Source organism: Callionymus lyra, chromosome 5, assembly GCF_982586985.1.
Source record: "Callionymus lyra chromosome 5, fCalLyr1.hap1.1, whole genome shotgun sequence".
NCBI classification, from domain to species: Eukaryota; Metazoa; Chordata; class Actinopteri; order Syngnathiformes; family Callionymidae; genus Callionymus; species Callionymus lyra.
In genome coordinates this window covers 11,761,109-11,774,232 of record NC_141822.1, presented here as the reverse complement: position 1 = coordinate 11,774,232, position 13,124 = coordinate 11,761,109, and the positions used below count along the sequence as shown (strand labels likewise).

The 13,124-nt window shown below is 43.7% G+C and overlaps 1 protein-coding gene across 1 annotated transcript; it reads left to right on the top strand.

Annotated features, from left to right (window-relative positions):
* Positions 1-4,381: 4,381 nt before the first annotated feature.
* On the top strand, positions 4,382-12,145 carry hapln1b (hyaluronan and proteoglycan link protein 1b). Its single transcript, XM_087790913.1, has 7 exons — positions 4,382-4,425; positions 4,504-4,781; positions 9,458-9,594; positions 9,970-10,127; positions 10,478-10,676; positions 11,030-11,332; positions 11,399-12,145. Exons 3-7 carry the CDS (start codon positions 9,489-9,491, stop codon positions 11,686-11,688), a joined length of 1,056 nt encoding a protein of 351 aa, XP_087647039.1. The 5' UTR covers positions 4,382-4,425; positions 4,504-4,781; positions 9,458-9,488; the 3' UTR covers positions 11,689-12,145.
* Positions 12,146-13,124: the final 979 nt, after the last annotated feature.

Here is a 13,124-nt window from a genome sequence, read left to right as displayed (position 1 = left end):
GGAAATGAACACATATTTAAGTCCACAACTTGAGTGACTAAAATATTTCTTCAGGTTATATATAATTGACAAATGTTTGTCCCAAAATATCCCTCAAGGTTTCAATTGGTCAAAAATATAAAATAAGTCAAGAAGTTTATTTTGAGGGAAATTACTTCTTGAAAGCTTCTCTTCCCTGTCATCTTCACCTCTTACTATGTTTTAACCATCTCTCCTGCATCATCCTTCCTCTTCCTTCCATTAATAGTCATTATATTTCATGATTTCTAACCACCAGACAGTCATCTACCTACATTGACAACATTATTATTCAGGGTACAACACTCAATACAACAAGAGATCATTATTATTCTTAACACACCTTCAGGGTGAATAAAAGAAAAGTGCAGGAAAAAATAAGAAAAGTGTAAAAACAGAAAACTAAAGGAAGCCAACCTCAGACAGCTGTGTTGTTTCCTTCATCCTCTTCCTCTCCTCCTCTATCTTTTTTTTCCTACCAGCTTCAACAAACGAATGGCGCCACCTTCACTTATCTCTCCTTCCTGTCGTGAGTCACAAACACAATAAAGCGGCAGGAAAAACGAGTTTCATTGATGTCAATCAAGTTGATTCAAGTACAGAGTATTAAAGTGTGGAGATAGATTAGAACAATCTAGATGAATACTTGTAATGATCGTACATCGTCCATAAAAGTTGCTTCTGTTAAATTTGAATAAGTTAACATTTATCTAGAATTTAATTGAATATTATCTTCCATGTTGCAATGCAAGAGACCCTGAGACACCTTTATGATGTCACGGGAAAACTTTTCTATCGCTGATTCATGTCAATGTAAACATTTTAGATTCATATGAACCAATAAATGTAACATATAAGCCTGTTGTTATTACCTAAAGATATTTTTTAAATATTCGAAACAGGAATCTTTCCACCTAAACGTTCATACAAATGCTTTTGAAACTGACGACCATATCTACGTAAGAAGCAACAGTGATAAAACTAGCCTTGTTGTTTTGTTGTGTGATGGAAGTGTGTGTTCACATCAGATAGACACACATCATGGGTGTTTAGTAACAAAACAAGAACATATATTTGTATTTTACTGTTCAGTTGCTTTGTCCATCAGACCTTAAAATTCACATCTACATAGATTTTAATGTAAACAATTAATTTTGCAACAAAAACCATGGCACAGCAACATTAGACCACGACACAATTGTAAAAGCAACAACACAATAGAATAAAACAGCACTTTTCATTTAATTCTGCACTGTTGCGATTACACTCTTGCTTTAAGGGTAAATCCTAGTCTAGTGATTAGTTTTGTCTCTCAAATGGTGTAAAGTTCACCGCAACACAATTAAATTAAGACACAATTACAAGACAACGCAATAAAGCGTCAACACATGTAAACAACCATTTTAAATAAAAGAAGTTGTAAAACTAAGTTAAATTAATCAACGTTCCAACATAAATCAGAAGTTAACTTCTAATGAAAATGAAACTGACGTCTCCCACGGCTTTGATATTCATCTGATTCAAGCACCAAAGTTAGCTCCAGTATTTCAGCAGCAAAACTGACAAACAACTATTCAGATAAATACTTAAGATACTTTTCCAGTTTCATTCATTCATTTTGTGTCACACATTGTTGTGTTGTCTCTTTTGGAGTAGTGTTATTTTATTTGTATTCTGAGCCAATGTAGGAGAGAAAGAACGACTGTACTTTGAAGATAAGTACAGATATGCTAGGATTAGAGCCTAAATCAACACTTGAGTTTGAAGGGGTTTGTTTTCAGCTCCCCCGCTGGTTGAAAAGAGTAATTGCAGCAATGTTAGATGATAAAATTGTTAACACAATTAGAAAACAGGCTCTTGTTGGGTTATTTTTCTCCTGGTAGTTGAAGCCTTGACCCACAAGTTTAGCAGTTCTTTTGTCAGTCAGATATCAGCTATAGTTGTGTAATAAAGTGCAGTTAACAAAATAGGGCGAGAGTTCTACGGAGTGAGTCATCTCAAAAATATCAGTCAGAATGTTGTTTCAACTGAAATCTTTGTTGACCATCTAGAAATGGACACACTCTCTCAAGCTGGGTCACATGACTTCACAGCTGTAGAAGACCCTCTCCCCCCCCCGGTCCGCCTGCATGTCAGCGAGACCACATGAGAGAGATGAACGGACGCAAGCAATCCTGCTGGGGGAGGGTGAGACAGGGAGGGGTGGGACGAGGGAGGGGGTTCAGTCCTGAGAAAGCCGCCTCTGTCCGGACCCGGACCGGGTCTCACAGAGTCCGATTCTTTCCCAGGTGAAGTCGTTTCCTCCCTGGTAGAAAAACACAGATTTGAGATTCAGCAGAAAAAGTTCCTGAACGACTCGACTCCCTTTCTAGCTCTCAATGAACACCTTCAAAGGTACATATGTGATTGACATCTGTGTCTACACTAGAACAAAAACGATCTGTCTTTAAAGGACTTGCTAAGAAAAGTTTGGAAAACTAAACTAATGTTTCTGCAGCCGAGATTAATTCTAATGTTTCCAGAAGTCACTAGAGTAAAGCACAGAGTCCGTGTGGTCTTTACTAATCTTAATAAAGACTCTCTGTGACGCACAAACACACGCATGAACACAATCAAAAAAACATGTGCAAAGACAACTAACGTCCTCCACAACTCAACAAAATGGAAATAAACGCGTGGACTCTGTAAATTATCAAGTTGCTTGTATCTGTGTGATCAAGAAATTTATATTCAAATTATTGTAGTTAAAATATCAAACTCTACTTGTAAAAAAAAAAATGCTTTAATTAAAAAAAATCCAAATCTCAAACACGGGCTTTAAAAGCTGCTCCAGTTGATGAACAAACACAGTGAATATTGATGAATGGACTCATTTTGAAAATATTTCTTTTTTTAATTAAATAAAAATGTATGAAAAATTAATTCAAACTTTTAGTATAAAACATATTGAATTAAATGATTCCACAATAAATAAATGCTTAAAAAATTAAAATGCTTAAAATTCAGATGGCACTGACATTCTTCCATTCACTGACATGAACATAAAGAAACAAATGTGAGAGCTCAGAGAGGACGGACCAGATCCAGTCTCTCACCAGACTAGGACTAAAAGATAAGGTGGTCCCTCTGAAGACCTGCTGGCCCCGTCACAAGGTTAAGACCTCGTTAGTCCAAAGACCGAGAGAATGGCTGATGAGATGAAAGCGGAACAGTTCCACAAACATCTCCAGGTCGTTGACCTTTCAACTCTTTATGACTCTGACCTTCAGATGAAGCTCAGTGACCAGAACAAGTTAACGAAGCGTCCAGCGCTGGACGGCAAGAGAACAAGAAGGGAATTATCAACCTGGACTTAATCCAAGGGGGTCCTGAAGAAATTGTACCTGTGAACTGGAATTCACCTCTGAGGTGAGGACAAGAACAATAGTGGACCAGAACACTAGAGGACCAGATGACTAGAAGACCGAAGACTAAATTACATGGAGAACAGAGGACCCTAGACTAGAGGAACCGAAGACTAGTGGACCAGGAGACTAAAGGACCTGAAGACAAGAGGACCAGAAGATCAGAAGACTACGTGCTAGGAAGACTAGATGATCTGGAGACTAGAAGACCAAAATACAAGAATACAAGAAGACATCAAGACTTCAGACCTAGAGACTAGAGGAGCAGGAGACAAGAGGGACTGGAGACCAGATGACAAGGAGACTTTAGGAATGTACGACAAGAGGACCTGGAGACTAGAGGACATGGAGACTTGAGAGTAACGTATGACTAGAGGACCTGGACTCTGGAGGACATGGAGACTTGAGGAATTTACGATTAGAGGACCTGGAGACTGGAGGACATGGAGACTTGAGAGGAACGTATGACTAGAGGACCTGGACTCTGGAGGACATCGAGACTTGAGGAATTTACGGCTAGAGGACCTGGAGACTGGAGGACATGGAGACTAGAGAGGAACGTATGACTAGAGGACCTGGACTCTGGAGGACATGGAGACTTGAGGAATGTAAGACTAGAGGACCTGGAGACTAGAGGACATGGAGACTTGAGGACATGGAGACTTGAGGACATGGAGACTTGAGAGGAACGTACGACTAGAGGACCTGGACTCTGGAGGACATGGAGACTTGAGGAATGTAAGACTAGAGGACCTGGAGACTAGAATACCTGGAGGCAAAGGGACCTGCAGACTAGAGGACCTGAATAATAAAGGACCTTAAGACCAGAAGCCCACAAGACTAAAGGACCAAGACTTGAGGACGAGTAGAGATCTGATGGGTTGAGAAGCTGATTCGGTGACTTGCAGACTTGAAGGCAAGAGGACCAGTGATGACCAGCAGACAGACAGCAGATGTCTGAAGACTTGTTGACCAGAAGACTTGGACTAAAAAGGAGGAGCAGGTGAGTGTTGCCTTCACGTAACTTCAGGCAACAGTGATTTCACGTCCAGCAGGTATGAAGACAGACTATCTCGAAAAGTGACAGCAGAACGTCTGGGGTCCAAAGGACAGGAGGTCCCGGAGATCAGGGGGTCCGGAACTGAGGGGCTCCAGAGGAGGCGGACACTTGATCGGTGACATCAGCTCTTATCTTCAGACCTCCCGCTCAGAGAAGATGTGGAAGTAAAGTCAGAGCTCAGGAGTCCTCGCCGCGTCCTGGTCCCGCTCCTGTCCGCGTCCCGCATCTGTGGCGGAAATCTTGGTTCTGGTCCAGTCGTGGTCCCGCATCAGCCGGAGAGTCCAGCAGCAGCAGCTCAGGTGACGCACGTTTCACTTTTCTTAACGCGCACGCCAACGAACTTTAACGTTTTTAATATCATTCTGCTCATGACGTCATGAGATCCTCGATGATTTAATGTGACGCAGTTTCTACATGATTGACGGATCAAGACGCGTCTCTTTTTCAACTGCAGCTTCACGATCCAGACGCGTTCGCGGCTGAAAGTTTTACTTTTTATTCCTTGATAAAGATTTTTAGTTTCGCACATCTGTGGTCGTGAACGCACCAGGTTGACTGCAGTAACAACACCTTCAAAAATAAATGATTATTTATGCACAAATAAAAGTGTTATTCTGAGGAATGACGTATTAAATCGGTAATTACGAGTAAAAAATGTAATTTCGTTGTGAAGTTATGAACATTTAAATTAAATTTTAATTCATAAATCACTTTAAATGCTTTTCCACTCAGGTTTAAGATGAAACTGGTTTATGTTCTTCTCTGTTGAGGCTCAGCTTTCTGTCTTCACCTTGATGTTGATTGATTATTGATTGACACACAAACAGATCAGCTGGAATGAGACAGTGGAAGTCATGTGACTGCTGAGATATGATAAGACAATAAACACACACGCACATATGTGTATTGTTTAATCCCAGAAAGTCTGCCTTTTTTTGTTGTTTCCAAATTTTTTCTATCAAACATTGTATTGAGTGGTTACTTTTATTTAATTTAGAATCTTATTTTTGTGTTTGCTTGAGACACTAATGCTTCTTTTGACCCAAAGTCGACATTCGATTTTAAAAAGCCGCAGTTCATCTGGTGTCCACTTGAGGCTGGCTTCAGATTTCTCAATCATTCATTTTTCTAACAATTTATATATTCGATTACATTTGCATTTTCCTGAACTTAGATAATAAGAGACATGGTTGACTTGACTGACAAGTGTCAGCTGTTGTAGTTTCATCTGTCAATCATTCTTCAATCATTGGATTTCCAAGATGCTGCTACTGTGGATTGATTTGAAAGTTGTGGGTCAGTAACAGACGGAAGACAGGTTTATATGTTGTCACGTAAAGTGATGTGTAGCAGATGTGTTGAACATGTTTTTGTTCTTGTATTGATCTGTGCGTATTAAAGGATGCAGGTATTAAGTGTGTTGTGCTATGTGCTCTGTTGTGTGTTTTCTTGAGCTGTCTGTGTTTTGTGTGTTGTGTTTAGTGATGCGTTTTGTAGGGTGATGTTTGTGTGTTGTGTTTAATGATGTATTGTTCTATGAGATGTGTTGTGTTGAGTGTTGCATTCTATTGAGTGATCTGTTGTGTTGATTTATGTGATGTTTTGTGTGATGTTTTGTGTTGAGTGATGTGTTGTGTCATGTGTTGTGTTGAGTGATCTGTTGTGTTGATTTATGTGTTGTTTTGTGTGATGTTTTGTGTTGTGTAGAGCGATGTCTTCTGTTCATGGGTGTGTTGTTGTTTTCATTGCTATTTTGTGTTTGCTGTTGTGTTGATTGTGTAGTACACAACTAGAACATGAACTGAAGTTCAGAAGTGAAAAGGCAGCTGTGACATCATAGTTGCTTCACCACGACGGAGGTTTTTGAGTCGAGAACTTGAAGAGAGCAACAACACAACAACTCTCCTCTGTGTGCTGCTGAGACTCCGCGGCTCCACCCTGACCCTCACCCATTACACACATGCCACACACAAACACACACGTTCAAACACACACACACACACACACACTGCTTGGTTCAATTAGTCTTAATTGGCATCAAGAATGTCTCTTAAGCTCACTAAAGTCAAGGTTTAGTTGTGTCGTCGCTGAAATGAATACACACTTGTGTTTAAATGTTACTCCGACTGTGAGTGTGTGTGTGTGTGTGTTGCAGCACACGCCCTCCAGAGCGGCTCCACTATAAATGAAGTGAGAGTGTGTTTAGTGCGTCGGTTCTGCTGACTGAGACCTTCTCGACCGAAGCCAGCTGGGTCATGTGACGCGGCTGATGATGTCATCAGACTTTGTGAAAAGTGCTGTTGTTGTTCGATGCGTTCGTGGATTTGAACGTGTGTTACGATGACGCCGGAGTCACCGAGGAGTCGAGTCGTGTCCCTCCTCAGGTCTCTGACCTCTGACCCCGGGTGTGAGTACGGACCCCTGTGGACGGGAAATAAAAAGAGGATTTGACACATGTGAAGACCTCTGGGGCACTGTTGAGATGAAGCTGCATGACGCAACAGTTGGAGGCCGGGAGTGACGGGGGGCTGCAGGGGGGGGTCTTTTATATCAGACTGTAAAGTATAAAGTGCCACATCAAAGATCCACAGCTTACAGAAGTAGCTCGTCTGGATCAGAACCTCACGCTGATGTTGGACCACATACAGAGTTTTATGGTTGATAAAAGCTTTGTTAAGTCAACGACGTCGTAAACTTTTGGTGTTCTACATCCTGACGCGGAAGAAGAAGAACATTTGACCACTCACCGCTCGTGGTGTGTTCACTGACAGTCAGGAGAACTGTCCTGTTGGATCCACACACGGTTCTGATCCACACTCATCTCTTACGGGTCCATGAAGTCACTTCAGACTTTTGTCTTCAACAAAAGTCAAATTTTGTTTGAGAAAAAATAATCATTCTAGCATTTAAATGCTTTAAGCAGAAACCTCTTCGGAACCAGACACACGTGGGTTTGTCAATTTTGTTGTATGTTTCACTTGTTTGTCAAAGTGTGTGCGTTCTAACTTATTTTTAAATCTACATGTTTGTGTACTTAAGACACGTCATGTGTCTAAATGTGCACGAGTGTGTGATCTTTTTTTATTTGTGTGTTTAAATAGAAAATCAAATACAGGTATGTGTGTCCACACCCTTGTGGGCGTTGCCATGGAATCAGTTATAAATGTGTGTAGCTGATGAGGTCACTAGTCGACGCACTGTGGCGTCTTTGTGTGTGTCTGTTGCACCAGGTGGAATTCAAGTGTGTGTGTGTTTGTGTGGAATAAGAAACACACTCACTGAGGTGTTTGTGTAAACCTGAAACACAAACATGCTAGCTTCCACTAATAGAACTCCTCCCAGGTGTGTGTGTGTGTGTGTGTGTGTGTGTGTGTGTGTGTGGGAGAGAGAGAAGTGGACGACAATCTGACCTGAAGTCTGTGAAAGAGTTTAGAGTTGGTAGAGGTCAAAGGTGACGTCAACGGTGTTAAATGTGGGAGAAAAACTGTGAAGAAATCACCAAAGAAGGAGTGGAAACACGAGTGTGTGCGCATGTGTGTGCGCATGTGTGTGCGTAAAAGTACATCTGTGCGTAAAAATCACAAACAAGATTTTCCTTCTTAAAACATCTTTTACGTCATTAGCACAGATTGAAGTTTGTGTTTGACGTGCCAGACACACACCAACAAACGCACACACAAATACACAAAAACACACACATTCAAACATTTACACAAAGAGAGACAGTAACACACACACACAAAGAGACACAAACTTACTTACACGGACACAGAAAGGGACACACACTCACTCTCACACACAAACACACTCGTACAAAAAGAAACGCACACACACAAACACACACATACTAAAAGAAATACACACAAACGGACTCACACAGGAAGAGACTCACACTCACTTACACACACACACACACACACACCCACAACCACACTTACACAGAAAGAGACACACACAAACTCACTCACAGAGAAAGAGACACACACACACACACACACACACACACACACACACACACACACACACACACACACACACACACACACACACACACACACACACAAGCAGTTATTATCAGTGGGGGTCGTCACAGGTTAACAACTCACAGTTACAGCAGAACAATGAAGGAGCAGATTTTAAGAACACACACACACACACACACACACACACACACACACACACACACACACACACACACACACACACACACAGAGCAGACACACTTAACAACCTTGTGTGTGGAGGGTAAAACAGTTAGAAGACCAGGTGTGTGTGTGTGTGTCTCTATTGTTGTTTACTCTTGATAAAAAGTGTTGATTGACAGCGACTCTTCTCTTTTATCTTCCAAGACGATGTGTGTGTGTCATTGTGTCTGTGTTCGTGTGTGTGAGAGTGACTCAGTGTGTGTGTGTGTGTGTGTGTGTGTGTAGTACTGCAGAGTTGATCTGCTGACCGCACCTGGCAGAGGACGAGGAGCATCAGCAATTTAGACGTTTAGTGAATGAAGAAATGTGTGGATGGACACACACACACACTCACCTCACAGACACACACATCCCACAGACACACACGTAATTAATTTAAATTATACACAACATGTTTGTGTTTCTAATTTTAGAAACTAGTGTTTAGCTAAGTGTTTCTTTACTGAGTTGTGTATTAAACTGATTAAAACTTGCTGCTGGTTTGTCTGCTGCGACTCTCCGTAGAGATACACACACACATTTACACACACGCACACCTACACACACTTACACACACGCTCCTGCATCCCCGCATCTCTGGTCTCTTCTCTAACTTCTGGCTCCGGATCTGCTGCTGAGAATTTCGCTCAGTACGTGGACCCATAAACGTGTTCTTTTTGTGTGTGTGTGTTTGTGAGTGTGTGTGAGAGTGTGTGTGTGAGAGTGTGTGTTTGAGAGTGTGTTCTGGGACGTCCTGGTTCTGCTGCAGCTGACTGTGTGTCTCTCTGCAGTGATAGGAATTCTGGTTCTGCTCCAGCAAAGATGATTCTCGTCCTGATCTGGAGCCTGTTGTCGCTGACCGCGGCGGACCTGGACGTGGACTCCCTGCACCCGGAGCTGGACCACTCCAGAACCATCTACGTCGTGGGTGGGTCTCTGTTTACATGCCGGGTCGATGATGTCATCCTCTCTGCGCTCCTCTCCGACACCAGTATCAGCGGGTCGGCTCTGATAAGACCCGGCTGTCCCTGTTCGGCAGGATAAGATCTACAGAGGACCAGAGCTAGACCTCACCACCATGGACTATTAGACCCGAGTTCAGAGGTCAAAGTGACTGAACTTCTGAAATCGCTTTGATCCATCTGTCAATCATCCACCTGTCAATCATCCATCATCCATACTGACACATGAAGGGTTAATTAGCATCTTTAGCTAGCTTCATCAGCAGCAGCTAACAAGTGTACCTGCTGTTGGATCTTGTGGGTTTGAACCATCCATGCTAACAACTCTCTGTTTGTTCCAGAAAACGGTCCAAAGCTGTCGGTGACGACGGATCAGAACCGAGTTCTGTCGCGCAGAGGAAGCAATGCTACGCTAACGTGCAAGATCCACACCTCCACGACTCTGAGCAAGAAGATGAGGATCAAGTGGACGAAGCTGACGTCGGATTTCCTCAAAGAGGTTTGTGGACGATGTCGGACGTAGACCTACCAAGACCCGAACCTGTAGACCGCAGACTAGATTACGGAATAGAAGGACGAGCTGGACCACTGAACCGGGCCATCTAGATCCAGCTCTAAATGTGGACTAGCATATCCCTCCCGACTTGACCCAAACGTGACTTGAAGATTGAACTTGACTCGAGGACTTAGACTCCTTGAAGACTCCACCAAACATGACACATGGACCGTGGACCTTAGTCAAACCTGGTCCTGACCAGACATCTGAACTGAACACAAGAGACTATAGTGGGTCCCTAAGGTCCAGCAGGACACTGCACGCTCCAGACTGACCTTCTCCTGCACCTCCAGGAGGACGTCTTCGTGGTGATGGACCACCACAAGAGGAGCTACGGAAGGTTCCACGGCCGAGTTCACCTGCAGAACTCCAACCCTCTGGACGCGTCCCTGGTCTTGGCCGACATCACGCTGGACGACTACGGTCGCTACAAGTGCGAAGTGATCGACGGACTCGAGGACGCCACTGTGGTGGTCTCACTGGACCTGGAAGGTGAGACCTGAACCTGTCCAAGACCCTCAGTGGACACTCCCAAGGTCCTCGTAACATGGCGACGTCGATCGGAAGAAAGTTCCTGGCATCTCAGAGGGGGGGCGCTGTTGAGCAGGCGACTGGTTTACGCTCGCGAGCGACGTTTTTGTTTGTCGGACGTGTTTTGTTATTGTGCGTTAGCTTCTCGCTGTATGTCAACATCCGAAGACGAATAAAGTTTTTTTGAAATAAAACATCTGAAAAACGATTTATGTGAACATCGAGGTGGCGCCCCCCACTGTCCACGTGTAGGTTGAAGGAGCGCCGTCACATGACATCAGGTGATCATGTCGTCACTTCTCTCTCACCTGCAGGCGTCGTGTTCCCGTACTTCCCTCGCCTGGGACGCTACAACCTCAACTTCTACGACGCCGAGCGGGCCTGTCGGGAACAGGACGCCGTGGTGGCGTCCTACGACCAGCTCTACGAGTCGTGGCGAGGCGGGCTGGACTGGTGCAACGCCGGCTGGCTCAGCGACGGTTCGGTCCAGTACCCCATCACCGTCCCCCGGGAGCCCTGCGGCGGCAAGAACACCATTCCCGGGATCCGGAACTACGGCCGGCGGGACAAAGAGAAGAATCAATACGACGTCTTCTGTTTCACGTCCTTCCACAAAGGTTCGGGGGAACTTTACTTCGTGGCCACCAGAGGGCGCTGACTCTTCTGCCGGCTTTCCCCCGCAGGTCGCTTCTACTTCCTGATCCATCCGTCCAAGCTGACGTACGAAGAGGCGGCGGTCGCCTGCAGGAAAGACGGCGCCCAGCTGGCCAAGGTCGGGCAGATGTTCGCCGCCTGGAAGCTGCTGGGCTACGACCGCTGCGACGCCGGCTGGCTCGCTGACGGGAGCGTCCGGTACCCCATCTCCAGCCCACGCCGCCGCTGCAGCCCCACGGAGGCCGCCGTCAGGTTCCACGGATACCCCGATAAAAAACACAAGTTGTACGGAGCCTATTGCTTTAAAGGAGGCAACTGAGCTGAAAGACACACAATACACAAGGAAACACACATAAAAAGACTCACACATTTATGCAAAAAACAGACAAATGCACTCACACAAACATGCACAAAACACATGTACACAAAAGCACACACAAACAAAAAGGCATACACTTAAAAATGCACGTAATAACATAAACAAAGACACACACTCTCGCACAAACACACACAGAAGAGAAAAAAAAACAGACACATGTACGATAAAATACAAAAAGGCACAAACAAGAACATGCTTACACAAAAACACACACTCACACACTCATACACGTACATAAACAAAATCACAAATATACAAAAACAAAGACGCATATAAATAAACGTTGACACACAATGGCATTCACAGACACTCTTTCTCACACACACAAACTCAAACACAGAAAAATGAACGCACCGACACACACACGATAACACAAACGTAAAGAGCAAACGCACACGCTCACACAAACACACTTAAACTGTGACGCTTTAGGAAGACTTCGTAGTAGACGGACATCGAAGATTCGCTAGTTAATGACATATATTTAACAATTATTTAAGGGAGGGGCGGGGCTTAACAACCTGGGCGTCGACATTGAAACGTCGACCTGAACTCGTGGGCGACTGATTCTCGGGGCACTTATCTTGTTATCGGGTTCAGGACAGAAGAGTTTCCGACTCGGTGCTAACATGTTTATGAAGTGTCCGCTGCTTTTACGTTTTTATACCGACGTCACATGACAGAACCATCCGCGTCCATCCGAGCGTTAGCGTCATAGATCGTTTCTAAACCCTTTTGTTTTACCTGTTTTTTAGCGTAACACGATGGCAATCATAAGAAACGAATAAAAAAGCGAAGCTCTGAAGACTCAACGGAACATGACGCTCTTCGCTGTCGTAGAGCTGCTCTAGCTTGAGCTCGGCTAGCTTCAGCGTCCATGCACGCTCTGTATACGACCTTTCATGAATAAAAACATCCAAAACTTTATTGGTCTTTTTTTTAAACAGCATGTTTTTTTAACCATGATGTACAACTAACTTCTAAAATCTTACATTAATAAAACAATCTTTAATTTAAATAGTTTTGAGTAAAATAATAATAATACTAATGTTAGCATGTCTATTAGCGCTGTAGCACTAGCTTGTTTAGCATGTAACACAATGAGTTAGCTTCATCTTCAGTAGTTGTGTTTATGTTGGTGTTGAATCGAAAAATACTAAACATTGTATGAATCAATGTTACGTTGTATTGCAGTTTACACTGAAACACTTATTCTTCTTGCTGTGTTGCATATTTTATTGATCAACGTAGCAGCGTCGACGCTCCTGACGCTCGTTCGTGGCTTCGTTAACTTCACTAATGAGCCGCCATCGACCGACCAATCAAACGTCAGCAGCATCAGCGAGGACTTCCAGTGACTCAGCAGAAGAAGAACA

Bases quoted from the DNA above. Each gene is read 5' to 3' on its own strand.
- hapln1b (XM_087790913.1), top strand. From the start codon at position 9,489: ATGATTCTCGTCCTGATCTGGAGCCTGTTGTCGCTGACCGCGGCGGAC. The intron at 10,128-10,477 runs GTTTGTGGACGA...CTGCACCTCCAG, and splicing joins CGTCGGATTTCCTCAAAGAG to GAGGACGTCTTCGTGGTGAT. The intron at 11,333-11,398 runs GTTCGGGGGAAC...TTTCCCCCGCAG, and splicing joins TTTCACGTCCTTCCACAAAG to GTCGCTTCTACTTCCTGATC.